The 22666-nt window shown below is 48.0% G+C and overlaps 1 protein-coding gene across 2 annotated transcripts; it reads right to left on the bottom strand.

Annotated features, from left to right (window-relative positions):
• Nucleotides 1-357: 357 nt before the first annotated feature.
• Nucleotides 358-22069, bottom strand: LOC143833362 (uncharacterized). Of its 2 annotated transcripts, none has more exons than XM_077329070.1 (12): nucleotides 21879-22069; nucleotides 20537-20653; nucleotides 16521-16720; nucleotides 14371-14550; nucleotides 13239-13324; nucleotides 11879-11982; nucleotides 10199-10266; nucleotides 7184-7357; nucleotides 5754-5844; nucleotides 5410-5534; nucleotides 3128-3272; nucleotides 358-573 (listed from the first exon to the last, which is right to left on the bottom strand). In XM_077329070.1, the coding sequence occupies exons 1-12, from the start codon at nucleotides 21986-21988 to the stop codon at nucleotides 528-530; spliced, it is 1446 nt and encodes a 481-aa protein (XP_077185185.1). In that variant the 5' UTR covers nucleotides 21989-22069; the 3' UTR covers nucleotides 358-527. The 2 variants fall into 2 exon arrangements, with proteins under 2 accessions (XP_077185185.1, XP_077185186.1); XM_077329071.1 differs by having other exon boundaries at nucleotides 7211-7357; nucleotides 21879-22068.
• Between the last annotated feature and the right edge of the window lie 597 nt (nucleotides 22070-22666).

Below are 22666 nucleotides of genomic sequence, written 5' to 3'. Positions count from 1 at the left end.
ACAGCTGCTTTGTTTAAATGCAGAAAGGCGGTGGGGCAAATCTCCACTGCCAGCCTCCACTTACAGGGGAGCTCTAGGCTGCCATGTCCTTCTTCTCCAAGAATCCTTGGACACATGGTTTGGAGAGCCGGAAAACACAATCCCTCGCATCCTTACAGAACTACATTCGGAGGAACACAGTTCCACCTCTGGAGAGAAGGAATTCCTGTTACATCAGTTCAAGGATTGGGGTATATATTCTAGATGCTCCTGTCAGAAATACAACTCCCAGCTTCCCTGGGGTAGAAGCCATGACAAGACTGATGCATTACTACTATAGGCTACTAATTTTAGATGACAAACTGAAGGTTGGGGGTTGGGTCAAGGATTCTATGTTTATTTAGTAGGAGACCTTGCAGAATTGATATGCTCGGCTGGAGAATGGCTTCCTAAGGATGTCTGTGATCTCGTTTGCCCCTGCAGAACCGTCTTCCTTGAGGGTTGTATGCACACTTCACACCACATCCTGGCTTTCGTGGGCTGCTGTGTCATTCCTCTCCGGTCAATGTGTTCAGCTGAATTCTGCCCTGCAACCTGTCACAAAATAGACATCGTATCAGATCAGCTCCTTTTAATGGTAATAACCTTCCTTTGAGGGCCCTGTCATCTGCCCCCTCCACCTGTTGGAGTAGGCAATGTCTGGTGTACAAAGTTAAGAGGAAGAAGAAGACCCTGAAGGGGGCAGCAAGAAGACTGTTAGGTAGATCAGAGACTTCAGGACCTTTCTATCTTTTAAGGGTGTCTTTTTGTCTGTCCCTAGACTGATACTCTCAGGGCAGTTTCCTCTTTCTTCACGGAAGCTTCTCCGCACTCTCTCTCCTTGAGCTAGCGATGTAGGCAGCACCTAGCCTATCTCTCTCCCTCTGCACTATCACAAATGTTCTTCTATAAATAAACCTTTTCCTCCTTTAACCTAAAATACAGCATGTGCATATCAATGATGCATCCGCCCTGCTAACACCACTTGTCACGGCAACATGGTCTCCGTGCATGTCAGACAGCGGACATGACTGGGAGAAGGGATCAAATAGAACAGGGGGGAGGAGGATTGTGGAAAATGCACAATTTCCTGTTCAGATGATGTGATGATTTACTTAGAAGACAGTCTTTGCAAAAACATCACACTCTTCCCTAAATAGCCTGGGGCTGAGCAGGGGAGGAGTGTAATGGGGATGGCGAATGAATGATTAGAGCACGGGTAGTCAAACTGTGGCCCTCCAGATGTCCATGGACTACAATTCCCATGAGCCCCTGCCAGCGAATGCTGGCAGGGGCTCATGGGACTTGTAGTCCATGGACATCTGGAGGGCCGCAGTTTGACTACCCCTGGATTAGAGTTTGACATCGTGGGGAAACCCTTCTTTTTCCATAAAGCATTCTAGTTTGCAAACCCCAGTGGGGGGAAACCTCTGTACAGAAGCAGTCCCTGTTTGTCAGTACGGAAGCTGCAGTCCTACCTTTCGGCCTGCCCTTCCTTTTTGCTACAAACCACCTCTGTTATTTGCCTGGCTCTTCTTTATAAAACCACTTACATGCAGAGCGATTACAGCAGCCTACGGCGGAACACTCTGCAGGTTAATTATGTCTCAGGTGGAGCGCTTCCTTCAAAGCTGTCCCCCAAATCTGCTATCCATCAGTTCCAGTGGATGATCCCAAGTTTTGAATTTTGAGAAAGCGGATAACCGTTTCCCAGTTTTCCTTTTCATTGCAGGGCATTATCTGGCCAACGTGAGGCGTTTTCAAGTCCTGCTGGTTTTAATAGGGAGAGATTTAAACGTGTACTTAATGCTCCCGTGGAAATCAATCAGGCTTCAAGGTTCCTATCTCGGCCAAATTGTGCCCGATCTCATTAAAGGCTTGCCGTGCCTCCTATTCTATTGCAAGGAGTTGTGTTGCCGGTTAGTGGATCGATAGAGAGGGTGGTCAGGTGCAGGCAAGCGGAAGACGCCTGTGTCTTTCACACTAGCATGGTTTCCTTCTCCAGGGTTGTAAAAACAAGACGAGGTGCATTTAGCAGGTCATTTATTTATTTATTTATTTTTATCTTTAAATTTATATCCCACCACTTCTCCGAAGACTCGTGGCGCCTAACAAGAAAACATTCGATGCATTAAAACGTTCAATTAATTCTATGCGAATGCCAGCCAAAAAATCATAGAAATATCCCCTATCTCCTGAGCAGACCACCCAGAGGTGGGATGCAACAATGGACATACTCCACCGGAGGAGGGGCCACATTGATCTTAACTCTGGCCTCAACCCAGGACCTGGTGGATGAGCTCCATTTTACAGGCCCTGCAGAGCTGTGATAGCTCCTTCAGGACCCTCAGCTCTTCTGGGAGCTCATTCCATCAGGTCGGGGCCAGGACCAAAAAAGCCCTGGACCTTGTTGAGGCCAGACAAACTTCCTTAGGGCCAAGACCCACCAACAGATTAGTACCTGCAGAGCGAAGAGCTCTGTGGGGAGCATAAGGAGACAAGTGGCCCCCCAAACCACAAATGGCCTTAAAGGTCAATACTCAAACCTTAAACCTGATCTGGGCCAGAACTGGCAACCAGTGCAGCTGCCTCAGCAGAGGCTGCATATGGGCCCTCCATGATGACCCGGTGAGGAGCCTAGCTGTTGCGTTCTGTACCAGTTGGAGTTTCCAGGTCAGGGATAAGGGCTGGACTGCATAGAGAGACTTGTACAGGCCTGTAAAGCAGGGTCCCTTTTCTTTAAGGCGGTCACAATACCTGGGTCCCCTTAATGAGCATTAGGCATGCGATCTAGTGTCCAACTGAACATCTCATGAAGTTTAGACCGTGATGCCCTAAGATGGTGTCTACTGTATCCATGATTCCACTGGGTGGGTTTTGGAAAGATACTGTATCTCAGCTTTGGCTCCTTCCGCTCCTGCAATCTGTTGGCTTACTTGAAAGGTAAGAGACAACCTGGGATAAATGCTTTGAACTTTGCGCTAAACATCATTGTTATGTAATTTGATTCACTCTTATTGGTACAGATTTTGTACTAGGAGCTTGTATAGATGGGTGTTTTGGTTCTGCAGGGGGGGGGGGGTGGAACAGGATCAAATAAGACATCTACCTCTGTGCAAACAAGAAAAAATCATTGACGTCTTGGTACTGGAGCAGCTGCTTCCGGTTCTGGATCAGGACAGCGATACAAAGCAGCACTTCAAATGTAATCTCGTCCCGCTCTACAGATGGGAAAGGATCCGGTGTTTCCTCACCTGTAGGTAGAGAGGATTTTGTGTTCTCCAAGGCTTTTTTTAGTCATAGCTCTAACAAAATTAAGTCAATGTAAAGTTTGAAAGAAAAGATCTAGGACCAGGAGGATCACTAACCTTTTCCAGCCTGTGGGCGCCTTTGTAATCTTGACAAAGAGTGGTGGACACAACCACAAAATGGCTGCCCCAGAGGGTAGAGCCAGCTACAAAATGGCTGCTGCAGGAGGTGGGGCCAATCATAAAATGTAAGGGAGTGAATTTATGAATAGCTGTGATAATAATTTACATTTCAGTTTGGAGCTTTTCTTAACAGTATGCTTTTAAAAATGAACATATTGTTCAACAATGTTTTCTTGGATACTTTTGCTAGAGTGGCAGCTGCTGTCAAAACAGAAAAACCAGCACAGCCAATCAGAAACCCCTCTGGGCACAAGCAGCTGCTGGCCCTGTGCATTTCCTAAAAACACTTGGTGGACCCTACAAAAAGGTGCTCACAGCTCTAGGAGACATCTAGAGCTGTCTGGAACAGGAGACCAGAATATAGAGTGGGAATGGTGTGGTGGGGAGAGGAGAGGAGAGGAGAGGAGAGAAGCTTGGTTTTGTTTGTTTTTTAATTACAATTTGCAGTTTTCTCCTAGCTCATTGAGCTGAAGCAAAGTTTCACAAATTCCAAAATGTGATGAATTCTCAGAGTTTTCCATCCACTTCTTTGCTTGAACACTTCAAAATTCTGACATTTAAATTGGATTGAAAGATTCTGTTTTTATAAAGTGTCCATGTTAATTAAGCATTAATGTTAAGCATCAGATTCATTCATTCATTCATTCATTCATTCATTCATTCATTGGATTTATATACTGCCCTCCCAGCAAGCTGACTCGGGGCAGTATACAACAATCATAATCAATACACCAAAATTAATTAAAATCAATTAAATTAAGATTTGATTAACGCATCATTTTAAAAAACCACTGAAAACCGCATCTGCATCTAACAATTTTCACTGTAACTTCTAATATACTCTTCAAATCTATAGATCTTCTGGTTTGGGGTATTTTCATAGGGTGTTCCCCAAATGTTTTACTTTTGACAGAAAAACAGGTGTTGGTGGCAGAAAGTCAGAATGGGATTTTCATGGTATGAAAAATGTATGATGGGCTTTCTTTTACTAGCACCCTAAAACCTCTGGCCTGATGTGAGTGACTCCCCCTTGCCTTCTGACTGAACCTTTTCTCCTTCCCTAAAATCTCTCGATGTCAGTAGTCACAGGCTAGGATTTGGAAAACAACAGCAACGCACATTTGAACTTTAAAAAGTGGATCTGAGTGCATTTAGATTCAGAGAATCGCAAGTCAGGGAAGTCAACATGGTGCTGCCAGTAGCCTGTTATCCCAAATCTGAGATATATTGGTTCAAATCCTCCCACAGCCCTTAAACCCATGTGGGTGTCCTTGGCCTAGTCACTCTCAGACTGATTATCTCAGAAGGGTGCTATGAGGAAAGAATTATGCCACACCACATTCCAATCTTCTGAACTGCCCAGAAAAATCAAAGTGTACTAAGTATTTTCTTTAAAATGTTCCCTCTCACATGCATTGCAGCTCTGTCTCTCAGTTCTAAAGGCCATCTTCAGACTCAGTAGGCTGTGATCCTTCTGAGCTATTCCTATTAGGGCTGTAGGTTAACATAAACCTTAAGGAATGGCCATTGGAATGCACCTGATCGGTGGAATGCCTATAGCAGGGGTAGTCAAACTGCGGCCCTCCAGATGTCCATGGACTACAATTCCCTGGAGTCCCCTGCCAGCGAATGCTGGCAGGGGGCTCCTGGGAATTGTAGTCCATGGACATCTGGAGGGCCGCAGTTTGACTACTCCTGGCCTATAGGAATGCATGAGACTTCTGAATGACCATTGGAATGCATTCTACGTCAAACCGGCAGCAGTCAGCAGCCCACTGAGGTGGCTCCCCAGTTCTCCCCAAGGATAATTTTGTTCTTAAAAAGCTGATCTTTAGGAACAGTCTCCTTCTCCCAGTGGCCAAACAGGAAAGAATTAAGATCTTCCAGCCTCACGATAAGGCCATTTTCTGCCCTTTCTATGACTCCGGAGATCTTTCTCAACAAAGAGCATGACGTTTACCTTCCCTGCGTGCTAGCCATATCCAAGGTGCAAAATTGACCTTCTCGGCTTCTAAGGCACTGATCTCCAGGACCCTTCCGGCGTCTGGGGGGTCCAGGTCCCTCTGGAAACGAAGCATTAGCCACCTGGTAAAGGGACACGGAGAGGTGTTTACAAGAGAAGAACAGCATGCAAAAACCTTCAGTCTGTTCCCCAAAACTGACACCTGCCCACCTGTAAGAGTCTTAATGCCAAGCTGCATCCAAAGTCCCCCAGCAACCTTCCGTGGCAGGGTAGGGATTCAAACCAGTGTCTCCTAGTCCCATATGCTGTCCACAATACCAAATGGGTGCTCGTGTTCTTACCTGAAGCAAAAGAGCAGCTTCTCCTTTGTCACCCTCTCTATGTGGTGGTACAGCTCTGGATCCACATGCTTCAGAATCTCCTCACAGATTTCTTAGGGGACAGAAGATACGGTCAGCCTTGAGCCCTCCACACCACAACCCCATCTCCGGCTGTTAGGTCCACCTTCAGGAAGTTGTGTTTTTTTTTTCTTGGATGAGGCCAAATTGGGACTTGTGGACAGGGGCAAATACCATGTGACCCTCATGCTCAACAGCTGCCCAGATGTTTGAAAGGGACATGTCCCTGGAAGCAAATCACATTGTCCTGGAAGAAATTCACACCTGCCCAACGCCTGGTGTCCTATCCAAAGCCACAGTGGGCTCGTGATGGCTTTCTGTGAGTAATAGGTGGGTCTTCAGTAGCGTTGCCAACTTCCAGGTGGTGGCTGGAGAGCTCTAGAATTACAACTGGTCTCTAGAGGACAGGGATCAATTTGCCTGGAGAAAATGGACTGCTTTGGGAAGGTGACTGTATGGCCCCACAGCCCTGCTGAGGTCCCTCCCCTCCCCAAATGACTCTGACTCAGTACAAGGCAGCTTCATGCCTCCATGTGAGCTCCTGTGATTTCAATGGTCTTAGAACGGAATTAATCTTCATAAGATTTCCTTCCAAGACCGTTTACGCACTGAGAACTTCACTGCCCCAGCAACGATGCAGGAGCACAAATCAGGGGCAGATGAGGTGCACCAGGCCAAATGCTCCCTCGTGTGGGTGCAGGAAGAGGTGGGGCAACTTGCCACAACTAAAACTCCAGCCTGCAATCTGGCATGAAACCTCCAGTGCATAAACGGTCCAAGCCCTGATGGTAGGGGTTTGGGGTCAGAAACCCACCCCAACTAATTTAACTGGCCTCCTTTCTTCCGTTCTTCACTCCTGAAGGCAGATGTGATATTTAAAAAGAAGCCACAAGTTCATGACCCACCGTATCCGTACTGAACATCGGGTATGCTATCAGTCATGCCTGTTCTCCTACATCTCAGGTGGATTGTTTAAAGTTTTTTTTTGTTTAAGTACATCCTAAGCAGAGTTACATCCCTCCAAATCCCCTACAGTCAGTGCGGTTAGAAGGTGCGTCCCTCTGCTTAAATCTGCACAGTCAGCGTGCTTTATTTATAAATGCGGTAACTGATGCTTCATTCCGAATGCAATTGATGCCATTCATGTACTAGAAAGCAGAAATTCTTTCAAAACCATTGCGAAACTGGGCTAAGGACTGGGAGAGTTGGTGATGTCACAGGCATCTCCCAATCATCACTGCTCACAGCCTGCTTTACCAGGATCGTTTTGCAGAGCTCGTTTTTGTTTTCTGTTTCCCCTGGGAGAGGAAAAGGACCGGTGTGGTTAGGGTCCATCCCAACCAGCTCCACTCCCCAGCAAATGTTACATGTGCCTTCAACGCGCCCTCTTTTTCTCTCACGTATCTTGCGGCGCACGCTCAAAGTGGTGAAGCTCCATGCCGAGCGCCGCATATAACCCTCAAAGCACCAGAAGGCATCGGTCTCGTCGTCCAACGTCTCCAAGAAGCGGCTGGCAAAGTCGTTCATTCCCTGACAGTATCCGATGTCTTTAACGTGTGAGGAAAACCCAAAAGCAAAGAAAGAAACGCTTAGTGCTGTGCAGAATTTCCAGATAGGTGCATTATGTGCTTCGGTCATTGGGCGAAAAACCACAGCAAGCACAAAGCCAAGTTTATCACGTTTTTGTCCTTTCTTCAAGGTTGCAAAAGCAGTATCTGTGGTTCTCTCCTCCCGTTTTGTCTTCTAAATAATCCTGTGAGGCTGAGGGGGGGGGGCTTTCCTAGACTAAGCTTCAGTGTCATTTACTTGGCATTATTCGCCTAGCTTTTCTTCAAGCTTTCTCCATGCTTTTGCATACCACGGGAAAATCTCAGACACCAGGCAAACAGCACTGTGTGCAGGGGGGTGGGGGTGCGATGCATTTAAAAAGCCAAGCTGCAGCTAAGCTGAATTTAGAGTAGCAAAGATATGAGCGACTGGGCCCATGTTGTCCTGGGCAGTGGTCCCCAACCTTTTTATCACCGGGGACTGGTCAACGCTTGACAATTTTACTGAGGCCTGGGGGGGGGTAGTCTTTTGCCGAGGGACGTCGCCGCCACCTGAGCCCCCGCTCTGCTTGCTTTCCCGCCGGTGCCCCTGACTTCCCGCCGCCCACTGGGGGGCTCTGCCAGCAGCAGCTGCGCAGTGCCACGCCGAGGGGGAGCCCCAGCCATGGCAGCCGCTGGAGAACACCAAAGGTGAGCTGGCAGCAGAATGGCAGGACAGCCCCCGAGGCAGCAGCTGGGGAGGAGGACGAGGAGGAGCCGCGGACCGGTACCAGTCACTGGACTGGGGGTTGGGGACAGCAGGTCCTGGGAGCCTGCAGGCTGAATGGGGATTCGAACTTCTCTCTCCCGGATCCTCATCCAGTGTTCTAAACATGCCCGACATGCTGCAACAAGGAGATACAATAGCTTGCAGAACCGCAATTTCTTAGAAGAGAGTTTCCCAGCACACACCAGTACCTCCCCTGGTACCCACTGAGCTGTTCAGAAAGTAGGCGGGGCCTTTGTAAGGCGGGGCATGTTTTGTATGAGAAGGACAACCCTGCCTTGTGGTTCCATTTCTCCCTTTGGCTCTCTTTCTCTTATTCCCCCTTCTCTTTCTCCCTTTCTTTCCAGCCCCCCTCACCTTTCTTTTGCCTTTTTAAAAATTTTCCCTTCATTTCAAACGGAGATGTTTTTGCTCCGCCTCATGTGGCAGCCATTTTGGAGTGGTGCTCACCCCCTCAAAAATCCAAAGATGCTCATAGGCCCCACCCCTTTCCTAGAATGGTGCCTTTGACAGATAATAATAGGGGTATTCTTGTATGCTTAGGATTCCTTGATTTTTACACTCTGGCAGCTTTTCTCAACTTTTTTTGCCATGGGGAAACCTCCGAAACATTCTTCAGGCTTCAAGAAACCCCAGAAGTGGCGTGATTATGCAGAATATGGTTGGGAAGCAGAGCTGTGGACATGCCCACCTTGAGCCCCTCCCCACCCCCTCCAGGCCCATCACTGGCCATTAGGGGGGCAGGAGGTTGGATCGACATTACCATATATCAGGGGTAATCAAACTGCAGGCCTCCAGATGTCCATGGGCTACAATTCCCATGAGCCCCTGCCAGTAAATGCTCCATTCGCTGGTAGGGGCTCCTGGGAATTGTAGTCCATGGACATCTGGAGGGCCGCAGTTTGACTACCCCTGCCATATATGGTCATATCACCTGATAAATGTTTAACAAATTTTTAAAAATTAATTCCCACCCAATCAGGAAACCCTTCCAGGGTTGTCAAGATATCCCGGGGTTTCATGAAACCCTGGTTGAGGAAGCCTGTGCTAGGGATGCCGCCTAAGTCCATCCTGACCACTGTGCGTTGCGGAAAGCTTCTCTCTGCTGAGTGCTCGACATCACAAAACATCTCTGCCATAAAGAGAAATGGGGGTCTCTGCTCTTTCTCTTAGAGGTTTGGTAGAGAATCAGACCTTTCCTATGATGTATTGTACTTTCGGTGCAATCATAGGTGTACTGACTGAACAGCAGTTTATATTTGTTTTGGATATTTTTCACCTGCTTTTTTCCCTCATGGAGACTCAAGGTGGCTTGCAGCAGTCTTCTCTCCTCTGTCATATTCTCACAACAACAGTCCTGCGAGGTAGGTTAGAGAATGGCTGGCTCAAGGCCACACAGCAGAGTTTGGTGTCAGAATGGGGATTTGAATCTGCATTCCGTGCATCCTGCTCACATTAGCGTGAGCAGATTTTCATAGTGCGGCCTGCTTACCTTAATTGTGCATGGTACTGAATGGGAGAAAAGCAGGCCAGGTCACTAGAACCATAATGCTCATGTGATTCCCATAGGAAACCGTACCAAAGTCTGCACTACAGCATGAGACCCACAAATGGCTTTCCCCAGCAATTTTTAAATGGTAATAGAAACTGCATTGCACAGGTGGAGTATATATCCACTCGTGTGTCTAAACTTCATTTCTGTAGTCAGGTTTGCCTTTCGGAAGCTGCCCCGTTATGGGGGGCGGGGGGGGGGAGCAGGCAGGAAGAGCGTTTACGAAACGGAGACAAACCTATTTGCCCAACGTGTTAACGCAAGACAGTTGCTATCAACTTCGAGAAGAGGAGGGCAGGAAAACCTGGATGGTGTTAAAAAAGGAACACAACGTTCCAGTCTTTAGACCTCTTCGCGGCACTGTTTGGACGCCAGCACCTTTGGCTAATTAAAAGCACTGTATATGTGACGGATGTTGGACAGGTGAAGTGTCAGGAACGGGAAGCGCGAAGGGGAGCAGGGCAGGGGTGGAACCGATGGCATCAGCGGAGATTCCTGGAAGGGAGTGCCGTGGTGCCCTCACCTTGGTGAAAGGCCGCGTACGTGACCAGAATGTTCCGCAGGTAAAGCAGCTTCACCAGTCCTTCGCGCCTGCAAAGACAAAAAATAAAACACAATAAAAGACACACAAGAGCTATTGCTGTAGGGTTGCCAACCTCCAAGGGGGGGCCTAGAGTTCTCCCGGAATTGCAGCTTCTCGAGATCAGTTCCCCTAGAGCAGAGATTCCCAACCAGGGGTCTGTGGATCCCCAGGGGTCCGTGAGAGCTCCGGAGGGGATCTGCAGCATTTCCCTCCAGCCTTAATGGACTCAGCCACAAGCCAGGGAACTGGCCGCTTTGCTCCCCCTCCCCTGTCCTGAGCATGAGTGAGCTCTCTTGTTTCTGTGCCAGGGAGGGGGCGGAGCCTGCACACCTATTCCCGCCTTAAACCGCATCTTCCCCCTTCCCCCAGTCCTCCTGAAGGCTGCCTGTTAACGCAGATGGTGATGTCACTTCCGGTGACATGCAGCTTATAGGGGTGTGTCAGAGAGACGTGGCCAGCTGACCACTTCTGGAGCACCTCAAAACCTGAAAAATTATTCCAGGGGTTCTTCCATGGCCAAAAGGTTGAAAAAGGCCTCCCTAGGGGAAAGGGCTGATGGGAAGGTGGACTGTGAACGTATACTTCTCTATGGCTCCCTCCTTCTCCCAAATTCCAAGCGTTTCCCAACCCAGATTTGGCAACCCGATACTGCAGTAGCGGTGAGTGGTTTGTCTTGGGAGGGAGAGGGAGAGGTGCTGGGGCTTGGGCTTGGGCAGCTTGGAAGCCACACCCTCTGATCTGGAAGCCCCGCCCCCTAGGCTTCCTGGCCTCTATGCAGGGCCTGAAGTTGTCTGGGAATTAGAATAGACCTCCTAGTGACACATCAGTTCCTCTGGAGTAAAAGGATGCTTTGGAGGTGGATTTTATACCCCAGTGTGGTCTTCCCCAATCTCTCTCTTCCCAGGCTCCACCCCCAAAATCCCCTGATTTGGCAACCCTGCTTTACCCCAGTTTCATAGAATCATAGAATCATAAGAGTTGGAGGGGCCATAAAGGCCATCTAGTCCAACCCCCTGCTCAACGCAGGATCAGTCCAAATTATCCTAAAGTTTCCGGTGCCCAGTGACTGCCAGTGAGAGAAATCTGCACTTGGCAGATTCTCAGAGGCACTCTTTCTCAGTTACTCCTTGGCATGTAGCCTTAGCACTAGAGGTGATTTTAACCTTGCAGTCCTAAGAATGAGTTTAGAAGGAAAAAGCCGTCTTTAGGGCTGCACTGCAAAAGTCACCTAGGCCTTACATGGTGGGACTGCACTCTGCCTGGTAGATCACAAAGCATGCAGGCTTGCCCGCAGGTGTCAGGCAGTTCTCTTTCTGAATTTTGAGACTCTAAAACATGCTACGCTTGCAGCATTTCACAATCAGAGTAGTTCAGCAGTGGTGGAATAGGCTGCCTAAGGAGGTGGTGAGCTCCCCCTCACTGGTGGTCTTCAAGCAAAGGTTGGATACACACTTTTCTTGGATGCTTTAGGATGCTTTGAGCTGATCCTGCATTGACTAGATGGGCTGGACTAGATGGCCTGTATGGCCCCTTCCAACTCTATGATTCTATGACTCTATGATTCATTTAGCTTTGGCACCAGCAGGGGTGCAGCTACTAAGGAGGGTCCGAATCTCTCACTGGAAGAAGGTCCGGTGCCGGTCCGTCCGGGGAATGTCCGCATCGATGTCTCGCAGCGCTTTTTGGAACTGTTGCTCGTTAATGTACTGGAACGGCAGGCTATGCTGGCAGAGGACAGGGTGGGGTTAACAAGCAGGCAGGGCTATTGATTTACTATTCGTTAGCAAAAAAAAATATTATAAGCTGCTTCCCCACCTTCCAAGGTTGCCTATGTGGGCCCAGAATAAAACAGTATAATTGATTTTAGAAGCATAAGGTGTTGCAAACGAATATTAAAGAGGGATTAGAATGCCGCTGCCGGGAAGCAGACCTGATATTCTGATCCCAGCCAGACCGTGGAGTTCAGAACCTAAGAACTGCCAGTCCCTTTGATGCAACATTTGGGCCCCGAGGATAGCCGAAAGATCTGTCGGGAATTTCTCAAGCCGAACAAAAAGGCCACGTCTCAAGTTTTATCCCCGGCATCCAGTATTTGACATTAACTGCCTTATGGGGCTCTGTAGGGCTTTCAAGGCAAGAGACGTTCAGAGCTGGTTTGCTGTTACCTCCCTCTGCATTGTAACCCTGCTATTCCTTGGAGATCTCCCATCCAAATCCGGACCTGGGCCACCAGAGGTTGAAGGGTTAAATCCTTCCCTGCATGGCCCCCAAGGCACACTGAGGACTCCTCCGCAGGCTCATTTCCCTCACTTTTGTGTCCCTGTTGCTTGTGTGTGTGTGTGTATTTTCTGTGCATGTTTTTCTCCCTCTAGTAATCAGTTTGTGTTTTCTCGCTGCATGCCTGGCATATTTCCCTGCAGTTTTAAAGTATTACTAGCTAGTACCACTAGAGCAAGGATGGCCAAACTCTGGCTCTCAAGATGTCCAGAGACTACAATTGCCGTAGTAATTGTAGTACTGGCAGTAACATCTGGAGAGCCACAGTTTGGCCACTCCTGCACTAAAGGGAGCAAAACATATGGGAGAAGGAAACAAAAACCCAAAGTGATAGGGATGCATAAGCAATAAAAATGTGGGAAGAGGCCTGCGTCTACACAAGTTTACCAGAGGTACAAACTTTATAAAGGTCAGCAGCTGGTAAACTCTGAGCTGGTTTGTCCTCTCTGCAAGGTCCTGCAGACTGGGAGGGTGCAGAAGGTAACCCAATTAGGTGGACTGGAGAGCGAGAGGTGCAACGCTGGGCCGATGCCCCCCTGAAGCCTGGAGGGGGGCAAACCCCTTCCCTGGTCCGTTCCTGCCACCTATGCTGAGCTTAGATTAGATTGAGGTTAACTTCAACCCAGTTGATCTGTCCTAGATTTTCCAGTGTTACCAACATGTTCATTCCCCCAAAAGTCGGGGCTACCATCTTCTCTCTCACCTCAATGTAGGTATCCGAAAGCGGCTTAGCAGCTTCGAATTCTCTCTCTTGATCTTTGTACTTCTGGATGGCCAGGGAAAACTCCACTGGAGAGAACAAATTTAAGACCTTTAAGACCAACTAGGTTTTATTCAAGATGTAAGCTTTCCTGTGATCGCACACTTCCTCAGATGCAATGTTGTGAAAGGGAAGTAATCAGTTCATACTAATAGGCAAAGTGTGAGAACAAATTAACATACAGCGTAATGAAAATGGTAAATAGATTCCAAGATAAATAGGAAAAACCAGCAACTTGAATTTGTTTGTATTCACTTGCAGTTGAGTTGCACGGGAAACATTTTGGATTCAGTAAAGGGGTCTACTTAGGTCAGCCTTTCTACTATTGAGAAACCCCAGAAACACTCTTCAGGCTTCAAGAAACCCCATAAGTGGCACGATTGTGCAGAATCTGGTTGGGGAGCAGAGCTGTGGACACGCTCATCTGGAGCCCCTCCCCTTCCCACCCCCTCCAGGCCCACCATTGGCAATTTTGGGAGGGAGGGGTGGGTGGGCCGACATGTCCATATATGGTCATATCACTCAATAAATGTTTAACAAATTAAAAAACTATATAAATGTAATTAACTCCCACCCGTTCAGGAAACCCTTCCAGGGCCATCGAGAAACCCCAGGGTTTCATGAAACCCTGCCGGAGAAAGCCTGACACAGGAGAACCATGGGCAAATAAATAACCAGTTGCTGACAACATTTAGCTGAGACTTTGCCCTCATGCCCCCTTCCTCTCCTCTCAGGCATGGAAGCCTCTTAGGGCATCATCTTCTTTGCAGTAGAGCAGGGGTAGTCAACCTGTGGTCCTCCAGATGTCCGTGGACTACAATTCCCATGAGCCCCTGCCAGCATTTGCTGGCAGGGGCTCATGGGAATTGTAGTCCATGGACATCTGGAGGACCACAGGTTGACTACCCCTGCAGTAGAGCATTTAGCTGCCCACTTGCATCCATTGGAAGGGTAAGTGGAGCCTGAGCATGGGATCATCTCCTGGCTGTCCTCCCTGAAATGGCAGAGCCCGGTTGCTTCACCCTGCAGGAAGGGCCTAAGGGAAAATCAAACCAAGGGGCCGGGCAGCACTCACAATCGGATTGGACCTTTATGTTGGTGGCCCAGGGGAAGCGCTGCTTCCAGGAGTGCTTCATCCACCGATACTGTGACTGCATCCGCTGGTCCACCTCATGCCGCTCTTCGGTCGTGGATTTCTCAGAGTACACCCCAAAGAGGTACTTCCAGGTGATCTTTCTCTCACTGGCATGCGTGCCTGAGATTTAAAAAAAAACGGTTTTGCTGTCAGTCTTGATAATGCTGTATAATGCGCTTTCAGTCTGCTTTGGCAGCTGGATTTCCCTGTGCAAAACAGGAAAAGCTACGTCTAAAGTGCATTGAAGGTGCATTATTATGTGTGGAATGGGCCTTTCTTAGGTAAAGGTAAAGGTATCCCCTGTGCAAGCACCGAGTCATGTCTGACCCTTGGGGTGACGCCCTCTAGCGTTTTCATGGCAGACTCAATACAGGGTGGTTTGCCAGTGCCTTCCCCAGTCATTACCGTTTACCCCCCAGCAGCAAGCTGGGTACTCATTTTACCGACCTCGGAAGGATGGAAGGCTGAGTCAACCTTGAGCCGGCTGTGGGATCGAACTCCCAGCCTCATGGGCAGAGCTTTCAGACTGCATGTCTGCTGCCTTAGCACTCTGCGCCACAAGAGGCTCACTAATCAGGTTCAAATACTGATGTGAAATGGTATCCATGGGGTGGGGCAGGAGGACAGGCAGAACCAGTCATTTGCCCATGTCACAAAGACATGCTGAAGCCTCAGGGGAAGATGAGACAGTTCAGGGTTAATTTGGAGCAAAAAGGGGATAGTGGGGTTGGGTTTAAGCGCCGATACAATGAAATCATTCAAAACTGTACCATACTATTATTATGGATCATCGTCCACGGGGTCGCGATGGGTCGGACACGACTTGGCAACTAACAACAACAACATTATTATTTTGCTGTCTGGTCACAGTTGATTGATAGCAAGCCTTAGCAAGCAAGAGACATTCAGAGGCGGTTTGCCTGCCTCTGCGTCTCAACCCTGTGTCTCAGCCTCTGTGTCTCCAAATACTTGCCAGGACCAGCCCTACTTAGCTTCCAAGATCTGATGAGATACACTAGCATGGGCTATCCACGTCAGGGCACAGTGGCATAACAAAATCATAAAATCAACAGCACAACTACAAGCTAGGGCATAACAAAATCATAAAATCAACAGCAAAAATACAAGGTAGAATATTAAGAATGGTATATAACAACACTCAGAAGCCTCAAATATAATAGGCATAAAAAGTCCTCGGGTTAGAAGTGGAACATACAAACAGCGAAGCAAAGATGGAGCCTCTTGGTTAAAAGCCTAGACCCAAAGACAGTCATGTTCCTGAGGTCATCCTCACATACAGAAGCTGTCCATTTTATTATTATTATTATTATTATTATTATTATTATTATTATTATTATTATTATTATTATTATTATTATTATTATTATTATTATTATTATTTGCTGTCAAATTGCAACTGGGCCCTGTAGGGTTTTCAAGGCAAGAGACGTTCGGAGGTGGTTTGCCATGGCCTGCCTCTGCATCGTGACCCTGGTGTTCCTTGGGGGGGGGTCCCATTCAAATACATGCTTAGCTTCTGATGGCTGCTGAGTTAACTAGCAAAACTAGCGGCGTCTAGCATAGAGGAGTGGGTCCACATGTGGCACGGGAGGAGTGGCAGAAAGCTGAAAGGATAAAGGTAAAGGTATCCCCTGTGCAAGGACCGAGTCAGGTCTGACCCTTGGGGGAACGCCCTCCAGCGCTTTCATGGCAGACTCAATATGGGGTGGTTTGCCAGTGCCTTCCCCAGTCATTACCGTTTTCCCCCCAGCAGGCTGGGTACTCATTTTACCAACCTCAGAAGGATGGAAGGCTGAGTCAACCTTGAGCCATCTGCTGGGATTGAACTCCCAGCCTCATGGGCAGAGCTTTCAGACTGCATGTCTGCTGCCTTACCACTCTGCGCCACAAGAGGCTCTTAAAAGCTGAAAGGATAGCGGCCACCAAAAAGATGGTAGTGAGAATCAGCCCGACATTTGCATGACCACCAGTCAGCACGACTTGAGGCCTGGTATCGTCCATCAAGGGAGGCTTCTTGCATGCAGTTGAGTTTCCCCGGCATTACCAGAGCATAGACTGTGGGTTGCTACCTTTCTCATAGACCAGCTGGCGCAAGCGAAAGATGTCCATCTTCCCAGTAGCATCAAAGAAGCTGTAGATGGATGGGGCCGACCTGCTGTCGGCTGATGAGGGGGAAGGGAAGGGCCCCGTGCCATCCTCCGGCTTCGTATCTGGATTCTGCAGGCTTTTATCTCCCTGGTTCTTTTGGCGACTTGTCAGGATGGTCATTCTGCAGGTGGCACATCAAGCAAGAGAAATGAAGAACACACAAGATTCTCAGCCCCAAGTCCCACCTTCCGTTCTAAACCGCACCAATCTCCATAATGGATGGAATTAGGTGATCTGAAATGAACATTTGGATTTAAGATGCATTAATCCTCCCGGCTTCAAATCAAATGTCGATTTTTCTAACTTTGAGGAATGAGTCAGTGTAACTTTTTAAACCCACAAATAAACTAGCAAATAAGAGGTATAAGAACAACAGAGAAGGAAAATGTATAATCTGGGGGGGTGGGGGAATTTCCATGTTGCTGTCCCCACTCCCTTGGCTAACCCACATTCCTTTATTTATTTCATAATAATATAAATAATAATAATAAATTAATAATAGTAATTACTACTTCTACTTTATTTTTATAGCCCACCCTTTACCAGCTGGCTCAGGGCAGGTAGCAACTGAAGACAAATAATTGACATGAACAAAACAGTTATTATATACATTCAATTAAAATATATTATTAAAACATTTTTGAAACCATCTAAAGAACTTTACAAGGGGGCGACAATTTCAGTTGAGTGGGTTAATGTCTTGTTTTTGTGGATGGAGTATTGATGTGTTATGAGCAAGGAGCTTGGGACAACATCGTTCCCATCTCTGTTTCACTGTCACAACAACCTTGTGTGGTAGTTCAGGCCGCGAGAGCATAACTAGCTCCAAGATCACTCAGCAAGTTTCAAGTGCAACGCCCTGGTCTATTCCGCACAAGTTTAATGTAGCAGAAGGGTTGCAAATTGTAAACGCTACAAATTTGCAGTTCCACAAGATGTCGCACACAATCTACAACAATCCTGCAACAGTTCCTCTAAAAGTGATTCATTGTTGCGCTTCTAGGGAAATCGGGAAAAGTGGATTCACCCTCCGAAAAACACTACACTCTTGCAAGCAATCTGCAACACTAGCGAAAAAGACCTGTGCATTAATATTGTTGCGGTTACAACAAAGTCCCTCTCCCTACTGCGAAAGTGGCCAAGTGTGTCTTGCCTGCAGTAGAAAAATATGAGATGTAGTTCTTCTAGAGCAGGGGTAGCAAATGCTGGCAGGGGCTCATGGGAATTGTAGTCCATGGACATCTGGTGGACCACAGGTTGACTACCCCTGTTCTAGAGCACAATCGACTCTACGGCCAGCTTAGCTTACTTTGGCATAGTTCTGCTTGTGTTCTACTCAGCTGGGGAACAAGCTGCACAGAAGAGGAAAGAAGGAAGGAACTGACATTTGCCTCTCCTGTTGTAGCCAATTCTGTTGCAATAAACTCTACCTACAAAGCAAGGCAGCCAGCAGTGAATAGAGAAAAACGGACTAGGATCTGGGAAATCCAGGTTTGGATCTGCACTTGTGCCATGAAGTTTACGGGGGACCTTGCGCCCATCCCATTATGCTCAGCCTGACGGAGGCAGACAATGGCCAACCACCTGAAACATCTCTTGCCTGGCAGCCAGAGAGTCTCAGGATATCCTGGCTACAGAGCGTCAGAGGATATGTAAACACAAAGCACATGCTAACCAAGAAAGGGATCTTATTCCGTATTCTGTGACCGCCAGCATTGCTGTCCCTTCCTGTCCAGGTATACCATCTACACTACCTGTGGCATGTGAGTCCCAGGTTTTGGACAGCCATGTGGTGCATGTGGCTTTGCACCCCCTAGTGCAGTGGTTCTCAACCTTCCTAATGCTGCGACCCTTTAATCCGGTTCCTCATGTTGTGGTGACCCCCAACCATAAAATTATGCAAGGGTTCTTTCACAGGAATTAAACCGAAACTGACCAAACTGGTATGAAGATCCATTGTTCATAATAATAATTGTATATAAATTGTTTTTTCCCCCAGGGTTTCTCAGTCGAGTTCTGCCTCTTGTCCCACCATGCCGATTTCGCTCTTTCCCGCTGCTCCAGACAGACGAACACTCTATCTCGATCTACCCCGCAAGGCTGTTGTGTGGATGGTACCCCCCCCAGCCAAGCTGCTTGCCCTGCCGCGACCCGTGAAAGGGTGATTCGACCCCCAAAGGGGTCCTGACCCCCAGGTTGAGAACCACGGCCCTAGTGGCAGGTAGTGTCTCTGCTGGATGAAGCCAAGCACAGGCAGCATCAGCCTCATCTCTAAAAAGGTCTCTTTGGCAGTGACACAGCAGGCCAACCTCGGTCCTTCTGGTGTTTATCAGCTGCAATTCTTGCAGAGCACTTGGCCATCCCTTGCCAGAACAATGCTGACATTTCAAATGGCTTGGGAGACACGCCGTTCTCCGTTTAATGAAGCCGTCTGGCTTTGCAATTACCATGTATCGACCTTTGGAAGCACGACTTGATAAGATCAACTTTGAATCATCACGTTTCTCGAATGGAGGCTGTGGAGCCGTCACGAAATTGAGCTTCTTTGTACATATTGCCTTATTTTATCTCTTTTGCTATTTGGGCTAAAAATGCATTTTGGAACGTCTCTTCATGCTCCAAATACTTCCCCCCCCCCACCTCTGCCGTCAAGTCACGGCTGTCTTATGGTGACCTTGTAGGGTTTTTCAAGGCCAGAGATGAGTGGAGGTGATTTGCTGTTGCCTGCCTCAGGATCACAACCCTGGTTTTCCTTGGTGGTCTTCCATCCAAATGCTAGCCAGGGCTGGCCCTTCTTAGCTTCCAGGATCTGGCGAGGTCAGGCTAGCCTGGGCTATCCCGGTCAGGAGTCCTGAGGACTAGAAACTTCCTTTAAAAGACTGACACTGGGGTTCTTAGAATTGCATTGAAAATATAATTTATTTTTAAATTTATTTATGTTCGTACTTTTGGCCACCTCATGAGAAGGAAGGACTCCCTGGAGAAGAGCCTAATGCTGGGAGCGATCGAGGGCAAAAGAAGAAGGGGGCGACAGAGAATGAGGTGGCTGGATGGAGTCACTGAAGCAGTAGGTGCAAACTTAAATGGACTCTGGGGAATGGTAGAGGACAGGAATGCCTGGAAGATCATTGTCCATGGGGTCGCGATGGGTCGGACACGACTTTGCGTCTAACAACAACAACAACTTATATACCGCCCATCATGACAAAGAGCCAGCTTGGTGTAGTGGTTAGGAGTAAAGACTTCTAATCTGGCGAGCCGGGTTTGAATCTGTGCTCCCCCACATGCAGCCAGCTGGGTGACCTTGGGCTCTTGAGAAAACTGCTCTGACCGAGCAGGAATATCAGGGCTCTCTCAGCCTCACCCACTTCACAGGGTGTCTGTTGTGGGGAGAGGAAAGGGAAGGCGACTGTAAGCCGCTTTGAGCCTCCTTCAGGTAGAGAAAAGAACCAACTCTTCTTCTTCTTCTTCTTCTTCTTCTTCTTCTTCTTCTTCTTCTTCTTCTTCTTCTTCTTCTTCTTCTTCTGCTGCTGCTGCTGCTGCTGCTGCTGCTGCTGCTGCTGCTGCTCAGGACGGTTTACACGTAAAACCCAGTAAAATACAGCATAAAGCCCCATAACCCCCCAAGTTATACAAGAACTAAAAACAACATCAAGAGAAAGATGACGGCATTCATCAACCCAATCACTGTTCCAGCCAGATCAGCATAGATGTTCCCTTAATCCTATCCAGGGCAGATCACACATATCTAAACTGCCACGAGCCGACTGCACTGGGAGTGGCGGTATAAAGACGTAATAAACAAAGAAACAAACAAATAAATAAATGGGATCACATATATCTCATCCATATATTTACACTGTTGCTTCCCCGCCTCCCCAACCCTCGCCCCTCTCACCCACCCTCTGTCCACTTTGATCCTTGTGAGGGTTCTCACCTGGTGCAGGATCCCAGCCATGGAATCAGGCTTTTTAGTGGCCAGGTGCTGGAAATCTGTCCCAGTAACCATTGAGCCTGGCACTCTACCACCTGCACTACAAAGACAACGGTGTCCCTGTGAAGCAAAGAGCTTTGATTACTGGCAGTGGGGACTGGGATGGGGGGAAAACTGCAGGAGCTACTAATAAAGACCGGAAAATGGTTCATGAAAGTAGCTAGGCTCCATTTGGCACACGTTAGAGAATGCACTTTGGATGCTCTTTATCAGTAGACCTTCTTGTTCCGCACAGGAAAAACCAGCTGCAAAAGCACATTGAAAGGGCATTCTCCAACATGTGCATAACGGGCATAGGTGTCAGGTAGCAAGTTGAGAGGCTTCAATACATCCCTGTGTAACACTGCAGAGCTGGGAAAAATGCAGAGGAGGGCAACCAAGAAGATTAGGGGAGTTGAAGCACTCCTATGAGGAAAGGCTGGCGAGGTCTGGGACCTCAGTTTGGAAAAGAGATTACCAAGGGGAGATGTGACAAAGGTTTGTAAAATTATGCATGGGGTGGAGACAGTGGGCATTTTTTCTCCAGCACCCCCCCCCCCAAAAAAAAAAAAAAAGAACTCAAGGGCTTCTGAAGAAGTTGATGGGCAGTAGGTTCAGGACAGACAAAAGTAAATACTACTTTACACATAAAAATGTGGAATTCTCTGCCAGAGGATGCAATGATGGCCGCAGGAATGAGCAACTTGAAAAGGGGATTAGATAAATTCCTGGGGAATAAGTCTATTGGTGGTGACTGAGGAAAACCACCACCTTCAGAGGTGCTAATCCACTGAAACCAAGAGCCAGGAGACAACACATGGGAAAGGTTACAGCCTCTCTGCCCTGTTGTTGGTCATTCAGTGGAACTGGTTGGCCACTGTGTGAGGCAGGATGCTAGCCTAGATGGACCACTGGCCTGATCCAGCAGGGTTCTTCTGATGTTCTTAAGGAGACTCTGATGGATCAGACCAAGGGTGCTTCTCATCAAGTCTTGTGTTTCCAATAGTGGTCACAAATATGCTTTGTGTGCCCCCCCCCCCAGTTCTTCTTTCTACCTCTAAACAATGCAGAGGCATACTTCTAAAACTGACTATTCCTTCTCCCCATTAAGTCAAACAGCCATTTACAGACTTCTCTTTCATGAATTCTGTCTCTCTTCAGAAGCCATCTAGGCTACTGGCCTTCATTCCATCCTGTGGCAAGGAGTTCCACAAGTTATTTATGCATTGCATGAAGAAGTAGTGTTTTGTGTCTGTGGCCCATCCATTTCACTGAGTGACCCTGAGTTTTTGTATTCCGTACTTACTGGATGACTTTTAACCAGCTCTGCAAGAGCTGATATGCCAGAGGGCACGTCTTGGTGCCCTTCATCCCCTGCTTCCAGGTGCTGTAGGCATGTGAGCTGTGCCAGGACATCAAGGGATGTCACTCAAGAGTCCATCCCTGTCTGCTTTCCTGCTTTGGGGATCTCTCCCAGCTGCCGGGACTATGGAACTTTCATGCTCCGTGACCTCACAATGGCCCCTGGTTCTGTGATGACACCAAGTCTTGGCTGCTGTTTGAATACTCACATCTGATATTGGTATGACTGACTTTCTTGTCCACCGATTTTGCTTAAAGAGATAGAGATGGGGGCTGTGTGAAAGTTGGCACACGAACAGGAACAGGCTTAGGGAGCCAGGGGGGATATTATAGAGGATACAGAATCCTAGAGTTGGAAGGGGCCATACAGGCAGGATTAGCTTAAAGCATCCAGGGCAGAGTCTGCACTTACTTTGTTTATTCCATTGTCAATCCTGTTGAATTCAGATCGCTTTGAACTCGGATCTTCCTCTCCCCCCCCCATTGAAACAGGAAAGTCTTCTGCACGTGGTTAGGGTGGCTCAGAAGGGGGGGAGCCAAGCCTCTTTCTTTCTTTTCTTGAAGGGTGGGGGGAGAGGAGCCAAGCAGGGAGCCTCTTGCTTTTCTTGGAGGGGGGGTGGGGGAGAAGATTGAAAAAGACAGAAAAGGGGGAAAAAATCCAGGACCCACAGAAGTTGAGAGAAATTAGGGGCTTCTCCTTTAAGGCAAATTCGTCACATGACCACCTGTGAC

This window comes from Paroedura picta, chromosome 3 (assembly GCF_049243985.1).
Source record: "Paroedura picta isolate Pp20150507F chromosome 3, Ppicta_v3.0, whole genome shotgun sequence".
NCBI lineage: Eukaryota > Metazoa > Chordata > Lepidosauria > Squamata > Gekkonidae > Paroedura > Paroedura picta.
The sequence above is the reverse complement of the archived record's forward strand: the minus strand, read 5'-3'. Positions and strand labels throughout refer to the sequence as shown.

Excerpts from the sequence above, each read along its gene's own strand:
- LOC143833362 (XM_077329070.1), bottom strand. The coding sequence starts at position 21,988 with ATGTCCTGGCACAGCTCACATGCCTACAGCACCTGGAAGCAGGGGATG. Across the intron at positions 10,267-11,878 it reads CGGCACCGGACCTTCTTCCA|GCGCGAAGGACTGGTGAAGC; the intron begins GTGAGAGATTCG and ends TTGTCTTTGCAG. Across the intron at positions 3,273-5,409 it reads ATGGCTAGCACGCAGGGAAG|GTGAGGAAACACCGGATCCT; the intron begins GTAAACGTCATG and ends CTCTACCTACAG.